General features: G+C 49.6%; 1 protein-coding gene across 5 annotated transcripts in view; it reads right to left on the bottom strand.

Annotated features, from left to right (window-relative positions):
* syne1a (spectrin repeat containing, nuclear envelope 1a) overlaps positions 1-23,041 on the bottom strand; it is a 142,709-nt gene that overhangs the window by 110,250 nt on the left and 9,418 nt on the right. For 4 of the 5 annotated variants that reach the window (XM_031800202.1, XM_031800205.1, XM_031800204.1 and 1 more), the window contains exons 12-35: positions 22,952-23,041; positions 22,699-22,865; positions 22,405-22,558; positions 21,571-22,238; positions 21,244-21,423; positions 20,837-20,990; positions 20,399-20,557; positions 19,614-19,796; positions 19,382-19,483; positions 19,065-19,268; positions 18,578-18,785; positions 17,636-17,748; positions 17,309-17,514; positions 16,899-17,060; positions 16,410-16,689; positions 15,958-16,133; positions 14,662-14,971; positions 14,387-14,551; positions 12,596-12,955; positions 10,770-10,906; positions 4,597-4,774; positions 2,063-2,245; positions 1,720-1,863; positions 161-316 (exon numbers count right to left, since the gene is read on the bottom strand). The exon at positions 22,952-23,041 is cut by the window's right edge and continues 34 nt beyond it. In XM_031800202.1, coding sequence (XP_031656062.1) covers positions 161-316; positions 1,720-1,863; positions 2,063-2,245; positions 4,597-4,774; positions 10,770-10,906; positions 12,596-12,955; positions 14,387-14,551; positions 14,662-14,971; positions 15,958-16,133; positions 16,410-16,689; positions 16,899-17,060; positions 17,309-17,514; positions 17,636-17,748; positions 18,578-18,785; positions 19,065-19,268; positions 19,382-19,483; positions 19,614-19,796; positions 20,399-20,557; positions 20,837-20,990; positions 21,244-21,423; positions 21,571-22,238; positions 22,405-22,558; positions 22,699-22,865; positions 22,952-23,041 — 4,839 coding nt within the window. Of the gene's footprint in view, positions 1-160; positions 317-1,719; positions 1,864-2,062; positions 2,246-4,596; positions 4,775-10,769; positions 10,907-11,368; positions 11,565-12,595; positions 12,956-14,386; positions 14,552-14,661; positions 14,972-15,957; positions 16,134-16,409; positions 16,690-16,898; positions 17,061-17,308; positions 17,515-17,635; positions 17,749-18,577; positions 18,786-19,064; positions 19,269-19,381; positions 19,484-19,613; positions 19,797-20,398; positions 20,558-20,836; positions 20,991-21,243; positions 21,424-21,570; positions 22,239-22,404; positions 22,559-22,698; positions 22,866-22,951 lie in introns of those variants that run through there. The other variant, XM_031800206.1, reaches the window with a different exon arrangement.

The raw sequence follows: 23,041 nt of genomic DNA, 5'->3' as shown, positions 1-23,041 counted from the left end.
TGACATACAGTACACACATCCCAACAACAGGTTTGACTTGGAGCAGAGCATGCATGAAGCAGGGAACACTTCCAAGCCATTGCCAGACCTACCCCAGCCAGGGGTAACAGAGAGGGGTGACAGAAGGGGTAACAGGAGGTAGGTGGGGGTCTAGTATTACCTTGGTCAGGTTGCTGAGGGCTAGGTACTGTGCAGACAGCTGGGACACACGGTGGACGAAGCCCTTCCCTGCAGCATGGCCCTCCCAGAGCCGGTGGGCCCTCTCCCTCAGTTTGCCCAGCTCAGCCTCACGACATGACAGCTCCTCCAACACACGCTGGGGGGTGGGGACCGGAGGACCACAGGAGTCCGGGGAGGTAGAAGGAAAGGGTATGGTGGTTGAGGGTTGGGGCGGTAGACGTTTGGGGTAGAGGGAAGGGGGAAAAAGTAGGGAGGATTTGTTGGTTGAGGTTGGGGTAGGAGGCATGGAGGGATTGGGGTACACCAGGGGCCCACAGGGTAGGGGTAGGAAGGGGGACACATGCCACATCACAGAGACAGAGAAACATTAACATACATGGATAAGACAAGGGGAAAACCACAACATCTTAAATAGCATCCACAACATCTCTTGATGTTCTTTTTTTAAAAAGCCCATGGTTCGTCAGGTACAACAGAACATAACAGCAGGAGAGGAGTCAAGGCTGAAGGGTGCTGAGAGAAGGGGAAAGTATGATAGAGGGAGGGGGTATTGGTAGCGTAGGGATCAGACAAACAGATTGTATTGTATTGTACAGTAGAGCTTCGGGGAGATGTTATTGACAAAAGGCAGGCGAGAAACAAAAGCGCTACAACAGGCGACAGATTAAATACAGAAATAGCAACAACAATAAGGGGCAGAGCGTTCAGATTCGCTGGATATTTATTATTTCCTTTGTCAGGTTCATCTTTCCTACTGTCTCTCTTTTTTTTTTGTCTGGGCGAGCCGTGGCTAGGGCCGTTATCGTATCCTGAAAAGGGCTTTTTAGCCACGCAGAATAAAAAGGAAATTAATTAGATTTTGGATTTATCCTCAGACTATTGTGTCAAAATGCTGCTCTAATCTCATCCAGCGGTGGTTGATAAATGTAATTATAGGTCCCAGTATGCTCTAAATTGATTTCAGACTTACTTAAGGGACATAATGTATCTTAGGTATAACTACATCCATCTTCTCTCCCAACTGAATCCAGTCAGTTATTTCACTAAATAAACTGTACTGACAGAAAGCATGAGCTTAGAAAACAAAAAAGACAGAGTTCAATAACACACAATGAACTGAACTGAGTCCATAAAGAAATAAACCAGACTAGGTGTACGCTGTTCTATTGGGTTTTATGTAACTGGCCACCATTGTTGTGTGTTATTAGTTTTGGTACCCGTCTGTAAGTTAGCGGAAGGGAGGCACTAGGTGGTTCTGAGGACTGGCAGGAAGAGGTGTTTGATGTTGAGCGTGGTGGTAAGGAGTCATGGTAGCAGTACTACATAGAGTAACAAAGACTATTTTGTCCACTTAGTAAGGGTCCCTAACATGCTACAACCCATTATGCCCCTCTGAGAAGGGTACCGACTATCTAAAGATTGTATTACAAGTTTCATATTAAACATTCCATTGCTTTCCAATACAATGTGACCCACTCCCCAAAAATGGACTGTAACTGTGTGGTCAATTTGGCAGAACCAGGAAGGGGTAGGGTGTACCTGTAACTTGCTAAGCTCCTGTCTCTTGGCAGGGAGGTCATGTAGTCGAGCGCTGCTCTCCTGTACTATGACCTCAGTGCTGTTCAGCCAATCCTGGAGCGGCTCAGTGCTGACCTCAAAGTCTCTCATCTGAGACTGCAGGTTCTGACAACGTCACATTTATAGATACAGTCAGTCATCTGTCAATAACACGCACACGCACGCACACGCACACACACACACACACACACACACACACACACACACACACACACACACACACACACACACACACACACACACACACACACACACACACACACACACACACACACACACACACACACACACACACACTATTCACCTTTAGCGCAGTCTCTCTCATCTGAAGGTTGGTCATGAGGCTCTTCCAGTCGTCTCTGGCGTTAGCCACCTTGGCCTTGACCCCCTCCTCTCTGTCTTTAGGCACGACAGCCATGAGAAGCTCTCCACTGGTCCCCACTGCACTCAGTCTGGCCTGGCCATGCTCCCTGTCATTCAGAAACTCCTACAGACACAAAGAGAGCAAGAGAAGGAGAGAAAAGGGGGAGTTAGAATTTAAAATGAATAATTACAATGGATAGAAGGTGCTTATCATCTAACTGCATCATCATCAATACACCCACTAATTAGGTGGAACAATGTATTGTAATAAAACACTGGTTAATGCGCAGAGCACAGAAACTACTAGCTAGTCAACATAAATGTTCTAATTATTCATTTTTTATTGGCAACATAAATAGGGGGCGGGGTCAGACCCAGGGAGGTGATCACAGATGAGAGGACTCAGTGAGTCTGAAAGGCGTGGGTTTGACGCGACCTCCCACCCCCTCCCCCTCCCTCCCGTTAGCCGTTCTCCTCAGCTAGTAGCCCCCCTGCCCCTCAGCAGCACCTCCTCCCTGAGAGCTGAGCCGGTGACAGCGACACAGCAGGGACCGCTCCACCATCTGTGCAGTTAGCACATCACACACACTTCAGCCACAGCACGCTCCCACACACACACACACACACACACACACACACACACACACACACACACACACACACACACACACACATGCACACACACACACACACACACACACACACACACACACACACACACACACACACACACACACACACACACACACACACACACACACACACACATGCACACACATGCATTCTCTCCTCTCACTCTCTCTAATTTTCTATTTTTGCTTGTCTATCTCTCTCTCCCTCATATCTCCCCTCTCACTCACACTTCATCTCTGTGTTTCTCTCTCCCTGCCAATGTAATGGTATAGCACCAATTAAGCATGACACAATGCAGTGTTGGCGTATACCCCCTCTACCCCCTCACACTGGCCCTCCTAGAGGTCAGCCATGTGGAAACATTGTTCCACATTCCCCACCAAGTCAATAATAAATAATACATGACTGAACCCATATTCCTTTCAACATCCCCTTTACAGCCCCTTTCACCCACAGACCTCTGGAAATAGAACCCAAAATCTCTAGAAAAACCCTCTACCATCCCACCCACAGCTCTAGAAATACACCCTCTACCATCTACCATCTCTTACCCAGAGCTCTAGAAATATATCCTCTTACCATCCCCTCTCACCCAGAGCTCTAGAAATATATCCTCTACCATCCCTTCTTACCCAGAGCTCTAAGAATATATCCTCTACCATCCCCTCTCACCCAGAGCTCTAGAAATATACCCTCTACCATATCCTCTCACCCAGAGGTCTAGAAATATATCCTCTAATATCCTCTCTTACCCAGAGCTCTAGAAATATATCCTCTACATCCCCTTACCCAGAGCTCTAAAAATATATCCTCTACCATCCCCTCTCACCCAGAGCTCTAGAAATATATCCTCTACTATCCCCTCTTACCCAGAGCTCTAGAAATATATCCTCTACTATCCCCTCTTACCCAGAGCTCTAAAAAATATATCCTCTACCATCCCCTCCCACCCAGAGCTCTAGAAATATATCCTCTACTATCCCCTCTTACCCAGAGCTCTAGAAATATATCCTCTACTATCCCCTCTTACCCAGAGCTCTAGAAATATATCCTCTACTATCCCCTCTTACCCAGAGCTCTAGAAATATATCCTCTACTATCCCCTCTTACCCAGAGCTCTAGAAATATATCCTCTACTATCCCCTCTTACCCAGAGCTCTGGAAATACATATCCAGAAAGTTTAAATATACTCCAGGACAAGAAAAACATAAATGCATATATTAAATTCCTTGCAATGTGCCCTTTCTCAGCCTGGGAGAACTGGTCTTCCACTGTGTATTCCTTGATCTTTGTTGTGTTACTGTCTCACGTGCAGATAGTTGAGGTCTGTGAGTTAATTACCTGACAGGAGTGGTGTTATCTAGCCTGATGGACAAGGCCCTGTCTCTGACTCACTGACTGGCACCTAGGGACCTCTAAAGAGCCTGTCACACTGTCATGCCTGACAGCTTCAGAGACATCAAGAGAGAGGGGGTAGCGAGTGAAATAAAGAGAGAAATAAAGAGAGGCATATATATTAGGATAGATAGATAGATTGATAGATAGATAGATAGAGAGAGAGAGAGAGAGAGAGAGAGAGAGAGAGAGGCCTGCTGTGAAGCTTTCACTCAAGCCCCTTGGCCCTGAGCCCAGCTCCAGCACCTCCATCCCACACTAGACCCAGCCCCTCAGCCAAGCCTGCCAGAGGACACTCTACAGCGGGCAAACTGAGGGGGGACACCCCCCTGACCACTCACTATGGAAGTATGAGATTCTGTATTTTGCTAATTATGTATTCTGATAAAGGTAATTGACTGTATATTAGAAGTAATTAAAGGTCCGTAAAGGATGAAACATCTCACCTGTATCCTCAGTAGGCCAGTGGAGGCCTCAGTGACACTCTGGGGGATGTCGAAACACTTGGCCGTGCTGATCTTAACGTTGACCAGCCACTGTTGGAAGTCCCTGAGGGCTGCTCTGAACCTCTGCTCCAGCAGACGCTCCTTATTCTGGCACTCTCTGGATGCACGCAGACTCAGACTGAAGGAGAGAGAGAGAGATGGATGGATAGATGGAGAGATAGAGAGATGGATGGATAGATGGAGAGATAGAGAGATGGATAGATGGAGAGATAGAGGGAGAATCACAAGGTTGCCATAATATACCTAACAACAATGAACAGAAGGGAAAGTGACAACAAAGCTATAGGTTTCCTTACATCCTGTATATAACCTATGTAGCATACGTAGATATGATCATGTTTGTAATGATGAAGGGAGACAGAGGGAGAAGGATGGGCAGATGGAGAGACAGAGGGAGAAGGATGGGCAGATGGAGAGACAGAGGGAGAAGGATGGGCAGATGGAGAGACAGAGGGAGAAGGATGGGCAGATGGAGAGAGAGGGAGAAGGATGGGCAGATGGAGAGACAGAAGGAGGATGGGTGAATGGAGAGACAGAGGGAGAAGGATGGGCAGATGGAGAGACAGAGGGAGAAGGATGGGCAGATGGAGAGACAGAAGGAGGATGGGCAGATGGAGAGACAGAGGGAGAAGGATGGGCAGATGGAGAGACAGAGGGAGAAGGATGGGCAGATGGAGAGACAGAGGGAGAAGGATGGGCAGATGGAGAGACAGAGGGAGAAGGATGGGCAGATGGAGAGACAGAGGGAGAAGGATGGGCAGATGGAGAGAGAGGGAGAAGGATGGGCAGATGGAGAGACAGAAGGAGGATGGGTGAATGGAGAGACAGAGGGAGAAGGATGGGCAGATGGAGAGACAGAGGGAGAAGGATGGGCAGATGGAGAGACAGAAGGAGGATGGGCAGATGGAGAGACAGAGGGAGAAGGATGGGCAGATGGAGAGACAGAAGGAGGATGGGCAGATGGAGAGACAGAGGGAGAAGGATGGGCAGATGGAGAGACAGAGGGAGAAGGATGGGCAGATGGAGAGACAGAGGGAGAAGGATGGGCAGATGGAGAGACAGAAGGGGATGAGCGGATGGAGAGACAGAGGGAGAAGGATGGGCAGATGGAGAGACAGACGGAGAAGGATGGGCAGATGGAAAGACAGAGGGAGAAGGATGGGCAGATGGAGAGATAGAGGGAGAAGGATGGGCAGATGGAGAGACAGAGGGAGAAGGATGGGCAGATGGAGAGACAGAGGGAGAAGGATGGGCAGATGGAGAGATAGAGGGAGAAGGATGGGCAGATGGAAAGACAGAGGGAGAAGGATGGGCAGATGGAGAGATAGAGGGAGAAGGATGGGCAGATGGAGAGACAGAAGGAGGATGGGCAGATGGAGAGACAGAGGGAGAAGGATGGGCAGATGGAGAGACAGAGGGAGAAGGATGGGCAGATGGAGAGACAGAGGGAGAAGGATGGGCAGATGGAGAGACAGGGAGAAGGATGGGCAGATGGAGAGATAGAGGGAGAAGGATGGGCAGATGGAGAGACAGAGGGAGAAGGATGGGCAGATGGAGAGACAGAGGGAGAAGGATGGGCAGATGGAGAGACAGAGGGAGAAGGATGGGCAGATGGAGAGACAGAGGGAGAAGGATGGGCAGATGGAGAGACAGAGGGAGAAGGATGGGCAGATGGAGAGACAGAAGGGGGATGGGCGGATGGAGAGACAGAGGGAGAAGGATGGGCAGATGGATAGACAGAGGGAGAAGGATGGGCAGATGGAGAGATAGAGGGAGAAGGATGGGCAGATGGAGAGACAGAAGGAGGATGGGCAGATGGAGAGACAGAGGGAGAAGGATGGGCAGATGGAGAGACAGAGGGAGAAGGATGGGCAGATGGAGAGACAGAGGGAGAAGGATGGGCAGATGGAGAGACAGAAGGGGGATGAGCGGATGGAGAGACAGAGGGAGAAGGATGGGCAGATGGAGAGACAGACGGAGAAGGATGGGCAGATGGAAAGACAGAGGGAGAAGGATGGGCAGATGGAGAGATAGAGGGAGAAGGATGGGCAGATGGAGAGATAGAGGAAGAAGGATGGGCAGATGGAGAGATAGAGGGAGAAGGATGGGCAGACGGAGAGATAGAGGGAGAAGGATGGGCAGATGGAGAGACAGAGGGAGAAGGATGGGCAGATGGAGAGATAGAGGGAGAAGGATGGGCAGATGGAGAGATAGAGGGAGAAGGATGGGCAGATGGAGAGACAGCAGGAGGATGGGCAGATGGAGAGACAGAGGGAGAAGGATGGGCAGATGGAGAGACAGAGGGAGAAGGATGGGCAGATGGAGAGACAGAGGGAGAAGGATGGGCAGATGGAGAGACAGAGGGAGAAGGATGGGCAGATGGAGAGATAGAGGGAGTAGGATGGCCAGATGAGGGACAGAGGGATAAGGATGGGCAGATTGAGGGACAGAGGGAGAAGGATGGGCAGATGGAGAGACAGAGGGAGAAGGATGGGCAGATGGAAAGACAGAGGGAGAAGGATGGGCATATGGAGAGATAGAGGGAGAAGATTGGGAAGATGGAGAGACAGAGGAAGAAGGATGGGCAGATGGATAGACAGAGGGAGAAGGATGGGCAGATGGAGAGACAGAGGGAGAAGGATGGGCAGGTGGAGAGACAGAGGGAGAAAGATGGGCAGATGGAGAGACAGAGGGAGAAGGATGGGCAGATGGAGAGACAGAGGGAGAAGGATGGGCAGATGGAGAGACAGAGGGAGAAGGATGGGCAGATGGAGAGACAGAAGGGGGATGAGCAGATGGAGAGACAGAGGGAGAAGGATGGGCAGATGGAGAGACAGACGGAGAAGGATGGGCAGATGGAAAGACAGAGGGAGAAGGATGGGCAGATGGAGAGAGATAGAGGGAGAAGGATGGGCAGATGGAGAGACAGAGGGAGAAGGATGGGCAGATGGAGGGACAGAGGGATAAGGATGGGCAGATGGAAAGACAGAGGGAGAAGGATGGGCAGATGGAGAGACAGCAGGAGGATGGGCAGATGGAGAGACAGAGGGAGAAGGATGGGCAGATGGAAAGACAGAGGGAGAAGGATGGGCGGCTGGAGAGAGAGGGAGAAGGATGGGCAGATGGAGAGATAGAGGGAGTAGGATGGCCAGATGAGGGACAGAGGGAGAAGGATGGGCAGATGGAGGGACAGAGGTAGAAGGATGGGCAGATGGAGAGACAGAGGGAGAAGGATGGGCAGATGGAGAGACAGAGGGAGAAGGATGGGCAGATGGAAAGACAGAGGGAGAAGGATGGGCAGATGGAGAGACAGAGGGAGAAGGATGGGCAGATGGAAAGACAGAGGGAGAAGGATGGGCAGATGGAAAGACAGAGGGAGAAGATTGGGAAGATGGAGAGACAGAGGGAGAAGGATGGGCAGATGGATAGACAGAGGGAGAAGGATGGGCAGATGGAGAGACAGAGGGAGAAGGATGGGCAGATGGAGAGACAGAGGGAGAAGGATGGGCAGATGGAGAGATAGAGGGAGTAGGATGGCCAGATGAGGGACAGAGGGATAAGGATGGGCAGATTGAGGGACAGAGGGAGAAGGATGGGCAGATGGAGAGACAGAGGGAGAAGGATGGGCAGATGGAAAGACAGAGGGAGAAGGATGGGCATATGGAGAGATAGAGGGAGAAGATTGGGAAGATGGAGAGACAGAGGAAGAAGGATGGGCAGATGGATAGACAGAGGGAGAAGGATGGGCAGATGGAGAGACAGAGGGAGAAGGATGGGCAGGTGGAGAGACAGAGGGAGAAAGATGGGCAGATGGAGAGACAGAGGGAGAAGGATGGGCAGATGGAGAGACAGAGGGAGAAGGATGGGCAGATGGAGAGACAGAGGGAGAAGGATGGGCAGATGGAGAGACAGAAGGGGGATGAGCAGATGGAGAGACAGAGGGAGAAGGATGGGCAGATGGAGAGACAGACGGAGAAGGATGGGCAGATGGAAAGACAGAGGGAGAAGGATGGGCAGATGGAGAGAGATAGAGGGAGAAGGATGGGCAGATGGAGAGACAGAGGGAGAAGGATGGGCAGATGGTGGGGCAGAGGGATAAGGATGGGCAGATGGAAAGACAGAGGGAGAAGGATGGGCAGATGGAGAGACAGCAGGAGGATGGGCAGATGGAGAGACAGAGGGAGAAGGATGGGCAGATGGAAAGACAGAGGGAGAAGGATGGGCGGCTGGAGAGAGAGGGAGAAGGATGGGCAGATGGAGAGATAGAGGGAGTAGGATGGCCAGATGAGGGACAGAGGGAGAAGGATGGGCAGATGGAGGGACAGAGGGAGAAGGATGGGCAGATGGAGAGACAGAGGGAGAAGGATGGGCAGATGGAGAGACAGAGGGAGAAGGATGGGCAGATGGAAAGACAGAGGGAGAAGGATGGGCAGATGGAGAGACAGAGGGAGAAGGATGGGCAGATGGAAAGACAGAGGGAGAAGGATGGGCAGATGGAAAGACAGAGGGAGAAGATTGGGAAGATGGAGAGACAGAGGGAGAAGGATGGGCAGATGGATAGACAGAGGGAGAAGGATGGGCAGATGGAGAGACAGAGGGAGAAGGATGGGCAGATGGAGAGACAGAGGGAGAAGGATGGGCAGATGGAGAGATAGAGGGAGAAGGATGGGCAGATGGAGGAATGGAGAAGTGGTAGAAGTGGAAGGTATGACTTGGGGGGGGGGGGTTGAGAGAGCATGTGTGGGGGTTAGGGTTCAGAGGAGGAGGAAGAAGAAGGGAGTACAGATAGGTTGGTGTAGAGTTACCATACATAAAGGGGATGAAGGGGAGGCCAGAGGGTGACAATGTGTTAGGTAGAGAAAGAGGGATGGAGATGGATGCAAGGAGAATATTGATGAATGAACCAGACAGGACCAGATAGAGAGGGTAGCGTGTGAAGGAAAGGGGGAGACATGGAGGGCGAGAGGGATGAGAGGAGATAGAGAACAAGGTGAGAAGACATATGTTTCAATGACAGGTACTGTCCAAGGGAGGGGGGGGGGGCGTGAGAAACTGACAACAAGGCACACACACACACACACCCTTGAGTGTTAATGGTGCTTGAGGCTAGAGGGGGCCTTCACAGTGGGAATGGACATGTGTGTAGGAAGCACTTTTAACTGCTGTGACAGACAAAATTTGAAGAGGAACGGAGGAGGGCAAAGGAGGAGGGCTGCCCTCTCCCTCGCTCTCTCTCTCCGTCCACAACACCTAATGCAAACAGCACAGATGCTGAGTCTGTGGAAGCTTCGCCTTCAACCCAGAGAAAGGGTTGTCCGTATGACAAGTTCACCTCACCTCCTCTGAATAGACTTGACTCAAGGGTCATCCAGCCATAAACAATCTCTTTGTTTTAGTGATGACCCGGACAGATATTGTTCTGTTTTACATACATTCAAGTCTAAGGCATTACATTCAGGTAAACAAGCTAAGGCATATAGAACAAACGGAAGTAGTATGTAAATACAAGTGAATTAATTCATCATGTTATTGGAATTCCTAAAGTCTTGTTTTTTCTCTGAACAGCACCACGTGACATGTTTACCAACAAGAGATAAACGGGTGCAGGCATACATACGGACCCAATAACAGGCAGTTACACATCCGTCAATATACACAAGCGTGCAATGTATCTGCATGTAAATAAGACAGCATGAATTAGCTTTGCTTCGACAGCACAGTTAGTCTGGCATAAAATGAAACCGGGAAACAACACCAAAACAAAAACCCAGAGAGAGGTGGAGAGGAAAGGAGGATGGAGGTCTCCTAGCAACCGGTGCCTCTGTCTCGCTTGTCCCTTATTCCCTGTCACCTTTAACCCGTTACAACACACACACATTACTGTACTGCTGGAGACTTCAGTTTAGACACCATTATACACTGACACATGATAACATACACACACAGGGTTTTTGTGTTGTAGATATGTGGTAGTAGAGTAGTGGCCTGAGGGCACACACTTAATGTGTTGTGAAATCTGTTGTGAAATATATTGTATTTTGCTGGACCCAAGGAAGAGTAGCTGCTGCCTTGGATTAGGGATAATACTTAAATACAAGTACACACACACCTACCTGTTGTGTTGTTTGATGAGAGCAGTGACCCTGTCTGAGTGGGGTCCCAGGTCTCTGGAATAGCGGACCAGGTCATTGAGTTGAGCCTTCAGCCTGTCTGCCATGGGCTCAGCACTCAGCAAGCCCTCCAGTGTCTCCTGAAAACATACAGACCCAGAGAGAGAACACCAAGCTCAGCTCAGCTCCGTGTGTTCTGTGTGTCAGAGTGTGTCAAGGCAGATCTGCGGAGGGTCGGATCTGCATAACCCTAGTCACCACACACACACACACACACTTCCATTCACTCCCTAGTGTGCTCCTTCTCAGTCCTCAGGCACTGTTGGTACAATAGCATTTCTGTTCTTCAGGGAGCATGGTCGTTGCAGGCAGGAAGGAGCCTGGATAAAGCTCTCCTCTCCCGCTCTCCTCGACATGCCTCACATTCTGCACTCACACAGTCATGATTATTTCACTCCTCCCATAAAAATATGAAAATGCCTCACTCTCTCGCTCCTCCACTGAACACTCCCCTCCTCCCTCCCTGCCTCTTTTCCCTCTCTCTCTCTCTCTCTCTCTCTCTCTCTCTCTCTCTCTCTCACACACTCTCAAGTTCTACTCACATTGCTTAGACTCCCAGTTCTCTCTCCTTTTCTCCCTGGATTCTGCCTCTGTCCCTCCCTCTCTCCTCCCCGCGCCTGTGCGCTCTCACTTTCTCAATCTAAACTCGTTGCTCTGTCCTCCCCTCTGCCTCCTTATTGATCTAGTTCTCACTCTCTCTCTTTGCCTGTTACTCCCTCGCTTTCTAGCCTCCCTAATTCTCCCTGCTCCCTCACTTCACTGTTTTTCTCTTTCACGCTCGCTCTCTCCCTCCTCCCTCTCTCCCCCCTCCCTCTCTCCCTCCTCCCTCTCTCCCCCCTCCCTCTCTCCCTCCTCCCTCTCCCCCCGGTGGAATTCAGCTGTCAGCTCGTGCAGATGCAGGAGAGCTCATACAAACTGATAACATAAACAAGGCTGGATACAGGAAACAGGGAAGAGGAGGAGAGGGAGGACTTCTCCTTCTCTTCCAAAACAGCCCCCAAATCAAGATCGTCAAAGAAATGACAAAAGAGACAATGGGAGAAAATCAAGGCGACTAACATTCCAATGCTAAGCCACAGAGTCCTTGACATAACAGAGAGAAAACTCTAAACATCCTGTGCTTGCTGTAAATCACAGGACAGGGAAGGGGGAAGTAGGAAACACATCCACAGAAACACACTGGGACTAGACTGAGTCCCTCGGCAGCAGGAAAACACATTACTGTACTGCTGGAGACTTCAGTTTAGACACGTTTATATACAGAGAATGACCGAGAGAGAGAGAGAGAATACAAATGTCAGAGAGAATACAGAAAAAAGAGAGAAAAATGGAGAAAGAGAAGGGAGGGGGTGAGTGGGGCGCTGGAGAAATTAAGAGATGTGAAGAGAGTGACAGAAACAGAGCGAGAGAGAGAGAGAGAGAGAGATGGAGAGAGAGAGAGAGAGAGAGAGGGGATTGTAGCTGTCACTCCTAAGTCGTCACATTTACACATTTCATCTGTTTTATGTCTGGATTTACAAATCAAATGGATAATTACTGACAGAGAAATAATGTGTGTGTGTGTGTGTATAGTATGTGTGTGACAACATCGATCAGACTTTCTCTGCCAGCTTTACTGAAAACATTTTCTCACAACACAAGACAGAGCAAACATGGCTTTGCATTACCTATTGAATAAGGCCCCATCATTATCATTTTTATCATCATCATAGCTCCACCTTGAAGAGCCTTGGTCTACACTACAGTGTACCTTTTAACACAGCCCTTACCTTAGCCTGCTGCCACCCCTCCACTGCCTCCTCCCCACTGCTCCTTCCCTCCGCTCTGCTCAGCTCCTGGCTCCACCCCTTTAGCCGCCCATCAAGCTCCCTAAGCTCCTCCTCCATCCTGGCGGTCAGACGCTCGTACTCCTGCTCCTGCTCTGTTGCCGTGGTGAGGGCCCTTTCCAGGCCGTCGCGGGCTCTCAGGGCGGCCCCCTCCCACTGCTCCAGAGCCTGGGCTAGCGCCCCTAGCTGGCGGTCCATGGCCTCACACCCTCCAGCCGCTGTGTGTTCAGCTGTGGCTCCACTGCTCCGACGCACGCGACTGAGACGATCACGGCCCTCCAGCAACTGACACTCCACCCGCTCCTGATTACGTGAAGGGAAGGAGGGAGGGGGATGGAGGGATGGAGGGAGGGGGGTGTAGGGATGGAGGGAGAGAGGGAGAAGAACAAAAGTTGCTACGGTAACTGGCACTGCTGTCGCAAACGTCTTTGATTCTAATGCTGATTCTATTTAAGGCAGCCTATAGGGTAGGGCTTTTTCCTCCTTATATACCTTACTCTCTCTCTCCCTCCCTCACTGTATCTTCTCACTCATATTATTTCCTTTTCTCCCTCTTATTTTTCCCTCCTTTCCAGCTCCCATTTTCTTCTTCTGCTCTTTTTCTCTCTCTACCACTCATTCACTCTCCTCTTTTCTCTCTCTCTGTCCTCTTTTCTCTCTCTCCTCTTTTCTCTCTCTCTCTCCTCTTTTCTCTCTCTCTCTCCTCTTTTCTCTCTCTCTCCTCTTTTCTCTCTCTCTCTTCATTTTTCTCTCTCCTCTTTTCTCTCTCTCTCCTCTTTTCTCTCTCCTCTTTTCTCTCTCTCTCCTCTTTTCTCTCTCTCTCCCCTTTTCTCTCTCTTCATTTTTCTCTCTCTTTCCTCTTCTCTCTCTCTTCTTTTCTCTCTCTCCGCCCTCTCTCTTGCTCAGATTGGAGTGGCTGGAGAGGCAGAGAGTGTGAAAAGCTAACACTTTAGTGTGATAGCAGCAACCTGATGGAGGGAATAAAAGAGGAAAGCCACATTCAGGCGCCAACGGGGAGAAATGACCACTTGAGTGCTCACCCAAATAGAAATGCAGCAGTTACTGTGTATACAGTACAGGGAACTACATGCATTTATATTTCTGTTTCATAAAAACACACACACACACACACACACACGGCACACACACACACGGCACACACACACTTATAATGTGATCATTGAGACCCAGCGTGTGAATAAAAATGCAAATCAATATGTTCGCACACATTTTTTCGCCTCTGTAATTGCAGAAGGAGGGATCGACTAACAGGGGAAAATGTGAACAGCAATTCTCTTGTTCCTTTTCACAGGATATTTGAACAATTGAGCCGTCAGAAATGTGTGGAGTACGAAATAGAATATGTCTCACTTGATGTATTTAACAAACTCCACTCTAATGTATCAATAGTTTTGGATGAGAGGCTCTGTTTAATGAGTAAATGAACATGTAGACATTCTATGACAAGAAGCACAAGGTTGTCTAGAGAGATGTATGTATTTACATTTATGTAGTTCTGTCCTTGAGTTGATCTTGCCTGTTAACGTACTACATTATGCTCTATATTTTTGTGGACCCCAGAAAGATTAGCTGCTGCTATCGCCACAGCTACTGGAGATCCTAATAAAATACCAAATACTAAAAGCTTAGCTAGTGCAGGTGATGAGTTAGGGAAGTAAAGTGGCTAGGGGTTGATTTAGAACCAGGGTATTGTGTATTCTGGAGTCCTCTTACCCGCACTTCTGATAGCCTCCTCTGTAAAGAGACGGAGTCTCCCAATGTATCAGACCAGCGCTGTAGTTCCTCCCCTGCTGACATCAGCCAATCAGTGAGCTCCCTCACAGTCTCCAGGTACTGCTGGTGTTCCCTGACCACGCCCTCTGATAGTCCCACCCTCTCCTAAAGGATAGGGACAGTCACAAGCATCAATCATCTTAACCAACGGTTCCCCAAAACAACAACATTGGTCAAGATGACGATCCAGCCAACACCACAAACAACTTCCTCACCTCTACGAGTGCTATGAGGTCATCAAACTGCCCCTGCAACTCAGCGCGGGCCTCCTGGCTGAAAGCTGCATCCCCGGTCTTCTTGAAGAGCTCTGCCGCCCTCTCCTCCAGACTGGATAGGGACCCCTGGTGTTCCTGGAGGTCAGCCAGCAGGGTCTGCAGTCTCTCCAGCTGGGAAGCCTTCTCTCTGAGGCCAGGCTGGGGGATGAGAGGGCCACATATGTCCCCCTCCACTGCCTCCAACCAGCACTGCAGCTGGGCCTCACTGTCCAGGTAACACCCCCACTGGGCCACCGTCCACTCCAGACGACTAGGAGAGATGAGACGTATGGAATAATACAGAGGTGAGATATATTGTAGATGTGTATTAAAATGTAGACAAATATACAGGCACATTTTAAGAGATGTATCACACACACACACACACACACACACACACACACACACACACACACACACACACACACACTGCCACCCTTTGGCTCCCACTAAAAACCCTCCCCTCCTTAAACACACACATACACACACACACACACACACACACACACACACACACACACACACACACACACACACATGCACACACCCCATGTGAGATCCCTCTTGCTTGCCATCCTCCATTTAGTCCCTAATGAGATCAATCAATTCTAGCAGGAGGGGCAATAACCATTCAATTAACACACACACACACACGACAGACACATACACAAAGAGACAAATACTTCTCATTATGTTCGGAACCTAATTGTAATTAATGGTATTTAGACATAAATATGTTATGATGAATACAATCCAGAAGAGATCGCTAACACAGGTGGTCTTAAACCACATCTAAGGGTGTGGCATTTGGAAACTCAATATAACAAAGCCAAAGTCAAGTGGTGATTTAATAGGATAAATCTAATAGACGTTAATGTTATTGTGGCAATACTGGTCCCATTCCCAGCAGCCTCCAAGCCTGGCAAGCAAGAATAAGCCAGCACTGACCATCACCATCACCAAACAATCTTTAGGTTATGTTATGGTTATTATCAGATTACTTTAAGTTTGACATTGTGAATGGAATCAATCAAATGTATTTATAAAGCCCATTTTACATCCGCTGATGTCACAAAGTGCTATACAGACACCCAGCCTAAAACCACAAACTGCAAGCAATGCAGATGTAGAAGCACGGTGGCTAGGAAAAACTCTCTAGAAAGGCCGGAGCCTAGGAAGAAACCTAAAGAGGAACCAGGCTCTGAGGGATGGCCAGTCTTCTGGCTGTGCCGGGTTGAGACGTGGAAGGGTCTCTACCTGTGGCAGCTCATGGCGGTCACCAGCAGCGTGGCCCACACGTCCTCCACTTCCTGCAGCTGAGAGCGGATCACTTCCTGTCCCGCCACCACACTGTTGCTCCTGATGGCCAATTCACCCTTCCCCACCGCCATGTTCAACTTCACCTCGCCCTCACCCTTCAGAAGCAGGATGTCCTGAATGGATCAACAATAGGGTCAGAGGGGACGATCAGTATTATAGTACTGTGCAGGAAGACTTCCTGTACAGAAGTAAACAACAGCGCTCTCTTGTGTCTGATCGAAGAACTGCAGCATTGTATTACTCCAGTCACAGGGTGTGTGGGTGTGTATGCAGAATGCGGAGAGTGTGTGAAAGGATGTGTAAATCAACAAATGTCTTAAATGTGTGTCTGAGTGAGTGAGTGTATGTGTGTGTGTGTGTGTGTGTGGCACGGCTCCCTCCTTACATACCTGCACTTGCTCCAGCCTCTCTTCCAGCTCCTTTTTGTTACCCATAGTGCTCCCCAGACTTCCCAGACGCTCCTGGATGTCCTCCAGCCAAAGCCACACCCCATGCAGGGTCTCTCCGAATGCCTGGCTCTCCAGGCACCCTCTCAGGCGCTCCCTGGTCCCCTGCAGCAAGGTCTGGTGGTGGGTCTGGAGCTGGGCTGTGGCCTTCACCTCCCCTCCACAGCCTCGACCTGCCTCACGCAGAGACTGGGCTTCCTGGCTGAGACGATCCAGAGAACTCCTTGGGGGAGAGAGAGATGGTAAAGCAACATCTTAAAGTGAATTAATGACTGACTAGCATACAGTGCGCGTATATACAGTATGTCAGTTACCGATAATTAAATATAACAACATTACAGCAACATGTACCACCACCATGCCTTATCAAGATGAATGACTCATCTCAGTGCTATTTAAGGCTCTTTAGTTTAGAACACAACACACACAAACCTCTTTGTCAGCAGCTTTCTATGGATCTCTTCCACTCTTTCCAGCTCGTCAGTGCTGTCAGGGACTCCTGGCTGCTCCTCTCCCCCCAGAGGAGGCTCTCTCTTCAGGCTACGCTCCATCTGTTCCAGCCAGTCCCTTAGTCCCTCCACACGGCCCTCAAACCTGAGAAAGCGGAACAGTGCCAATATGACGACTACAACTAAAACAAGTCAAGTTAGTTAGCTAGTTAGAACACTTTGATATCCTTTGGGAAATGATCTAGCATCATCACACAACACAACAACGTCATTCTTCTACATTCTCAGAATAAACAGGGTTATTTGTGTTACACAAACTCACACTTACAATACTGGTAGGACAATCTATTCTAGCAGGAGGAGCACCTGCTAGATACACACAAACACACTCACTCTGTCAGTAGGGTGATTCCCTCCTCCAGGTCTTGTTGGGTCTGTCTGCACCCCTCCTTGTACCCCTCCCAGTCCCTCTGGCAGGAGGAGAGGCGCTCCTGCACCTGTCCCGACCCCGCCTTAGGCAGGTGGAGCAGCAGCCTCTCTGCCTCACCACACACCTGGCCAAGGTGCTGCTCGCCCTCCTCCACACGCTCCTGCGCCACCTGGGGGTCAGGAGGGGAAGGGTGGTGAATAGTTTAGAGCGGTACTAAAGCAGTATGGCATAGACTAACACAGTAGTAACAATAATGTTAACACATAACAGTTAACTATGATTGACAGTACCTTTAGCCTCTCCACCTTGTTTCCCAGGGAGGTGACATCTCCTGATTGGTCAGAACATTCTTTTAGCTCCGCCTTCCGTTCAGAGAGCCAGGAGTTAAACTGTTGAACGACCTCTGCTCAGATGGAAAGAACGAATGAAAGAGAAATAGGATGAGAACAGAAGAGAGAAGGAGTGAGAGGTTGAGTAAGGGAGAAAATATGGTTGACAAGGTGAAGGGGAAGGAGAATCGAGGCGGATAGAGAGTAGAGGGAGAAAGGGAGAGATTGTGTCAGCGAACAAGGGAGGGCGAGGGAGGAAAGATGCTGTCAGGCAGATGGGATGTGTGGGTGTGTCTGCATGGTGCGGCACATGGTTGCCTTGGCAACAATCCCAAATGACTCCCCTGAGAGCACCAGTGACGAGAGCAACATTACTCTCAGAGGCACAGGTGTGTGTGCGTGGTGCGTGTGTGTGTGCGTGCGTGCCAGACAGTGTGTCAGTGCAGTTTGAGTGTGCCCTGGGGAAAGGCTAATCAAAATGCAATCTAAGGCACCAGTAGCATTTAAAAGCAACATGTGATGCTATATGGTACAGATAAAAGGTCTTTACAGGGATCAATCTGTCCTGACTCCTCTAAGTATGTATGAGGCAGTATAACACAGCCTTCATTCCATCCCCAGTGTCCTGAGCTATTTTATCATTTCAACTCCTCCTTGGTGTTTTCATGTGTCCTACTTTATGCAATCTATTCGTACATTGTCTCCTGGCTGCTCTGCTATTGTCCATCCACAGAGTCTGTACACAGTAATACAAGCATGGGTTACAATGAAGAGGGGGCCATTTGGATGGGAGAGAGCAAACAGTGGGAATTGAGTTCATATCTATTTGAAACTTACAAAGGGAAATCCACCTTTATAACCTAAACATATCAGCACAAAACCCCAATTTAACCCTCTGCTCACTGTTGAAACGTAGCTGCAGTGCGTCCTGCAGAGTCCCGCGGGTCCTGGAGCTGAGCTGTGCTGCAGCCTCGGTCCTCTTGGCCAGCAGGGTGAGGTCAGAGGACATATGGGTCAGCTCCTGGGAGGGGTGGGACCTACAGAGTGAACTAAGCGTCTCCCTGGCCATGTCTATATCACCCCTCTGCTGCTGGAGGGCACTTTGGAGATCCTGGGGAGGGGGAAGGGGAGAGAGGGTATTGACTGTCACTCAGGGGTGGCTAGAAATATAATTCAATATAATCGATTTTTACTAGCTTAGGATAGTAAATAACATACCTACAATTGTATTTGAATGGATTTCTGTGAGCATTGAAAGTGATAAACAGCCAAATTCACCATTTGTCAAAGTTCTATACACTCTCTATAAAACTGTAGAGCCTGGGAAGGAAACTCTTTCCATCAACATGTGCTATTCTGCTTGGTTGAAATGGAAAGGGTAATATTATACCTTGACTCGAATCATATCCTCTGGTCCGGAGGGTTCCGTCAGGTCAGACAGGGAGCTCTCCACGGTCTCCAGCCGCTCGGCCATCTGGGACATGAGGTCCTCCAGGCGCTGCTTCTGGAAGCTGAAGTAGGTCAGAGAATGTCTGGCCTGGTCAAACACCACCTGGGCATGACTGATCTTCTTCCTCAGGTCACACTCCATCACCTGAGAGAGACAGGGAGACATATGGTTGACATTCTCCACATGTTGCATGGTTAAGTCTCTTTTTTGCTGAGGATAACTTGTTGAATATCATGACCTCTGAACCTAAAACTCACCTGCAGCTGGATGGGTGTCTCCTGGAGCTTGGCCAGGTCCTGGAGCTTGGTCAGCCTCTCCTGCAAGGCATCCAGCCTCTGTTCTCTCCTCTCCACCTCCGCCTGTTACAACATAGCAAGAGACTCTTTCAGCTGGCATCCTTTGATTTGATTTTTACATTAGTTCTCGCAACAGTAAACAATGTGATGATCTACATCCATACTAGGACTAGACTGCCCAGCTTGGTCTAACCTGGAAAGTGGCAAGGTGTGTCTCTGTCCCCTGCTTGTCACTAAGATTGGCCACACCCTCAGTGAGGTCAGCGATGGAGGCTGCTGCCCATTGGTCGATATCCCGTTCCATGGTCTTAAGGTCATCCCATAGGGACACACAATGGCCTATTCTCTCAGCGTTGGTCTGGATCCTCTCTGATACCTACAGGACAGGACAGGCCAATAAATGTACCATTTATATACCTGCTAGGGGTGCCAGGTAGCTTAGTGGTTAGAGCATTGGGCCAGTAACAGAGCTGACCAGGTAAAAATCTGTCGTTCTTCCCCTGAACAAGGCAGTTAACCCACTGTTCCCCGGTAGGCCGTCATTGTAAATAAGAATGAGTTCTTAACTGACTTTCACAGTTAAATAAAGGTTCAATAAAAAAACATCAGCTTTCAGGATCTGTCTCTGTCTCTTGAGTTATTGGCCTGTAATTAAGAGAAGGAGATAGAGAGAAAGAGTCAATCTTTGTTTTCAAGAGGTAGTGAGATAAAGATAGGGGGGAGAGTAAGAGAGAGAAAGGCAGACAACATGTCTAGACTTGTTGATATTGCACGCTCATTTGTGACAGCTGAGCACTCAGGGGGAGAGAGAGAGAGACAGAGGGAGAGAAAATGAGAGAGACAAACAAACAAATATGTACAGAGAAAGAGCGAAAGATTGTGATTTAACAATCTGTTGTCTCCAAAGTGAATTACAAAACCATCTACACCCAGAAGAAATGAAACCCTCAGCTCTCTTCCTCATCCTAGCTCCCTCACCTGCAGCCACTGGTCCCTGAGTGTGTCCATGCCTTTCTGGATGCTGTCGGAGCCACAGTGTGGCACGTTTGCCAGCTCTCTCTGCAGGTCCTCTCCTGAACTGATGAACAGGTCCATGTCCTCCTGTCTTCCTCTCAGCTCAGCTATCACTGCCTCGTGCTGTTGAGACAAGAGAGAAAAAGTGTAATGACAACACTTCACCACTAGGTGGAAATCACAGCATAGATATTATCCCAAGAGCATCGTAGGCCCTACTGTACTATATGAACTATATGACTACACTTTTTCAGACTGTATAAGGCATTGCTATAACTGTATTACAAGCATGTGAAATATTGATATACCTGCTATTGTATCAGTATCATTCATTACAGTACAGTAGATAGGACTCTACTGCTGGAAAATGGTTGGACCACGGTTAATCACAGTGTGACTGACCCGTGAGAGTATTCTCTTGGCCTCCTCTGGGTTGTGGTTGTGGTCAGGCTGGTTGTGAGTGACGGTCAAGGCGTTCTCTACAGTGGAACTGAGGGTGGACCTGAGGGAATGGAAGTGACGTAGCAGCTCCACCAGGAGTCCACACTGCTCCTGACTGGAGGGGGAGAGACAACATTGACAACTTGATGTAACTAAGACTAAACAGGAAACAATCCTCTCTGGACAAAATGGAAAATATGTAGAAAACATTTTGTTAATTGACACAGATGTTGAAACAATGCACCGAGACCCCAGCTACTGCTCCATGTTCATCATAGTGAGCTTACTGACACAATAACAAATGCTGGATCTACTACACCACCCAACCAACCATTCTCTCCCCCACTCCCTCCCTCACCCATCCTCACCCATCAGTGATGATCTTCCTGACGTTCTCCCAGGCTGTTTCCACCAGGCCCACCTCCCTGAGTGCCTCCCCAGCCAGCTCACTGTCTCTCTGGGCCAGCTGGCTTCCCCTCTCCCTCAGCCACTGCTGGGAATGCTGCAGAGACTGAAGCTCCTCCTCCAACTGGACAAAGAATCGCAGACTGGGGAGAAGAGACGGGGGACAGTGGGGATTTAACTCAATATATTCATCATAGAGTATATAAACCATAAAATGAGATGTAAACAAATGTATTTTGGTTGTATTCTTCCCCTGGCAGTGTCTATATTATGAGAGATATTAGTTGTACCTATTCTGAAAGGCTTGTACGCTGCTCTCTCTGGCCCCCTCCTGCCTGGCCCTCTCCTCCAGCTCCCTCAGACTCCTCATCACCTCCTCCCTCCTCTCCCTGAAGGAGGTCCACAGTGCCCCCAGGGCCTCCGCCTGGCTCTGCCTCCACCCCAGGCCTCGCTGCACCCCCTCCAGGGCTACCATGAGGGCCACAGCCTGGCCCCTGCACGACGTCCTCCCCTGGCCGGGACCTTGACCCAGACCCCCCTCCTTGGAGCCTTTCCACTCCGCACCACTCAGGTGGAGGTGGGCCTTGCTGAGCCTCCCATCCAACCCCACTGCCTGGGCCTCCAGACGAGCCACATCCCCGGCCACCTCTCCCAGCCCGTGGTGCAGCTCCTCAGCCTTCGAACGGTCCCAGCTCCCCCTGCCCTCCACAGCCTCCCGGAGGCCCCTGACCTCCCCGGCTGCAGCTCCATGGCTCTTGAGGAAAACCCCCAGCTCAGCCAGGCTCTCTCCACGGAGAAGGAGCAGGTGTTGGGCTTCGCTGAGGGGCTGCAGGCAGTCCTCCCTCTGGCCCTGGAGCTGCTGCTGGGCCTCTGGGGAGGAGAAGGAGAGGAGGGAGGACTCTCTCTGCTGCAAGGTCTCTCTCAGGGCTGTCTGCTCCTGGAGGGACTCCTCATGCTCCTGGGAAAGGCAGTGAAGAGTTTAGCCTAAAAGTTTCAACATCAACATTCACGTACAAATTCATAATCTATTCTACAGGATCGATCCTTGTCATCTCAAAGGGATACTTGGTGTGTTTATAGCACAATTAAGACACAATTCAGGCAACAAACGTAGTCTAACTCACCTTGACCTGGGTGACAGCGGCCTGCAGGTCAGCTATGTTGACCTGGGAAGTCGTTCTTAGTACAGACAGGAAGTTCTCGCTCCACTGGGTGAGGGTCAGCAGGGCCTCGTCAAAGAGCTCCACCTGAGACAGGTGTGTCTGCAGCTGCTGCAGCCTGCAGAGGAGAGAGGTGTAAGGGTGTGTGTGCCAAGGGGTAAACTCCTGGATTATGGCCTTGATGGAAATCCTACTTTGGTCATCTGTATATTTACTGTAGGTGTGTTATGTCAGGTGGAACACAGCACACGTCCTTGCCTTTGTGTTATACTGTTTTTCATTGAGGTGCTTCTCTCCTCCAGCTGTGTAATGTCATCAGTGAGTTCTCTGACCCGCCCCTCTGATGCTGTAGGGTAGAGACACGCCCCCAAACTCACCACACCCTGCAGAAGAGCTTCATGGGACTGCAAATCACTCTGCATTTCCTGTAATGTCATAAAATATGATTAAATATGTACAATAATTATGATTTAGTTATTGAAATATGATTGTGGATTGTTAACACTTTTACCTGTACAGTTTGCAGCTCATTCATCAGCTTTGCTTTGCCTGAAGAGAGGAGTTGAGTGTCTGGACAGCAGACAGACTCACATCTGTCTAA

Source organism: Oncorhynchus kisutch, linkage group LG21 (genome assembly GCF_002021735.2).
Source record: "Oncorhynchus kisutch isolate 150728-3 linkage group LG21, Okis_V2, whole genome shotgun sequence".
Taxonomy (NCBI): domain Eukaryota; kingdom Metazoa; phylum Chordata; class Actinopteri; order Salmoniformes; family Salmonidae; genus Oncorhynchus; species Oncorhynchus kisutch.
The sequence above is the reverse complement of the archived record's forward strand: the minus strand, read 5'-3'. Positions and strand labels throughout refer to the sequence as shown.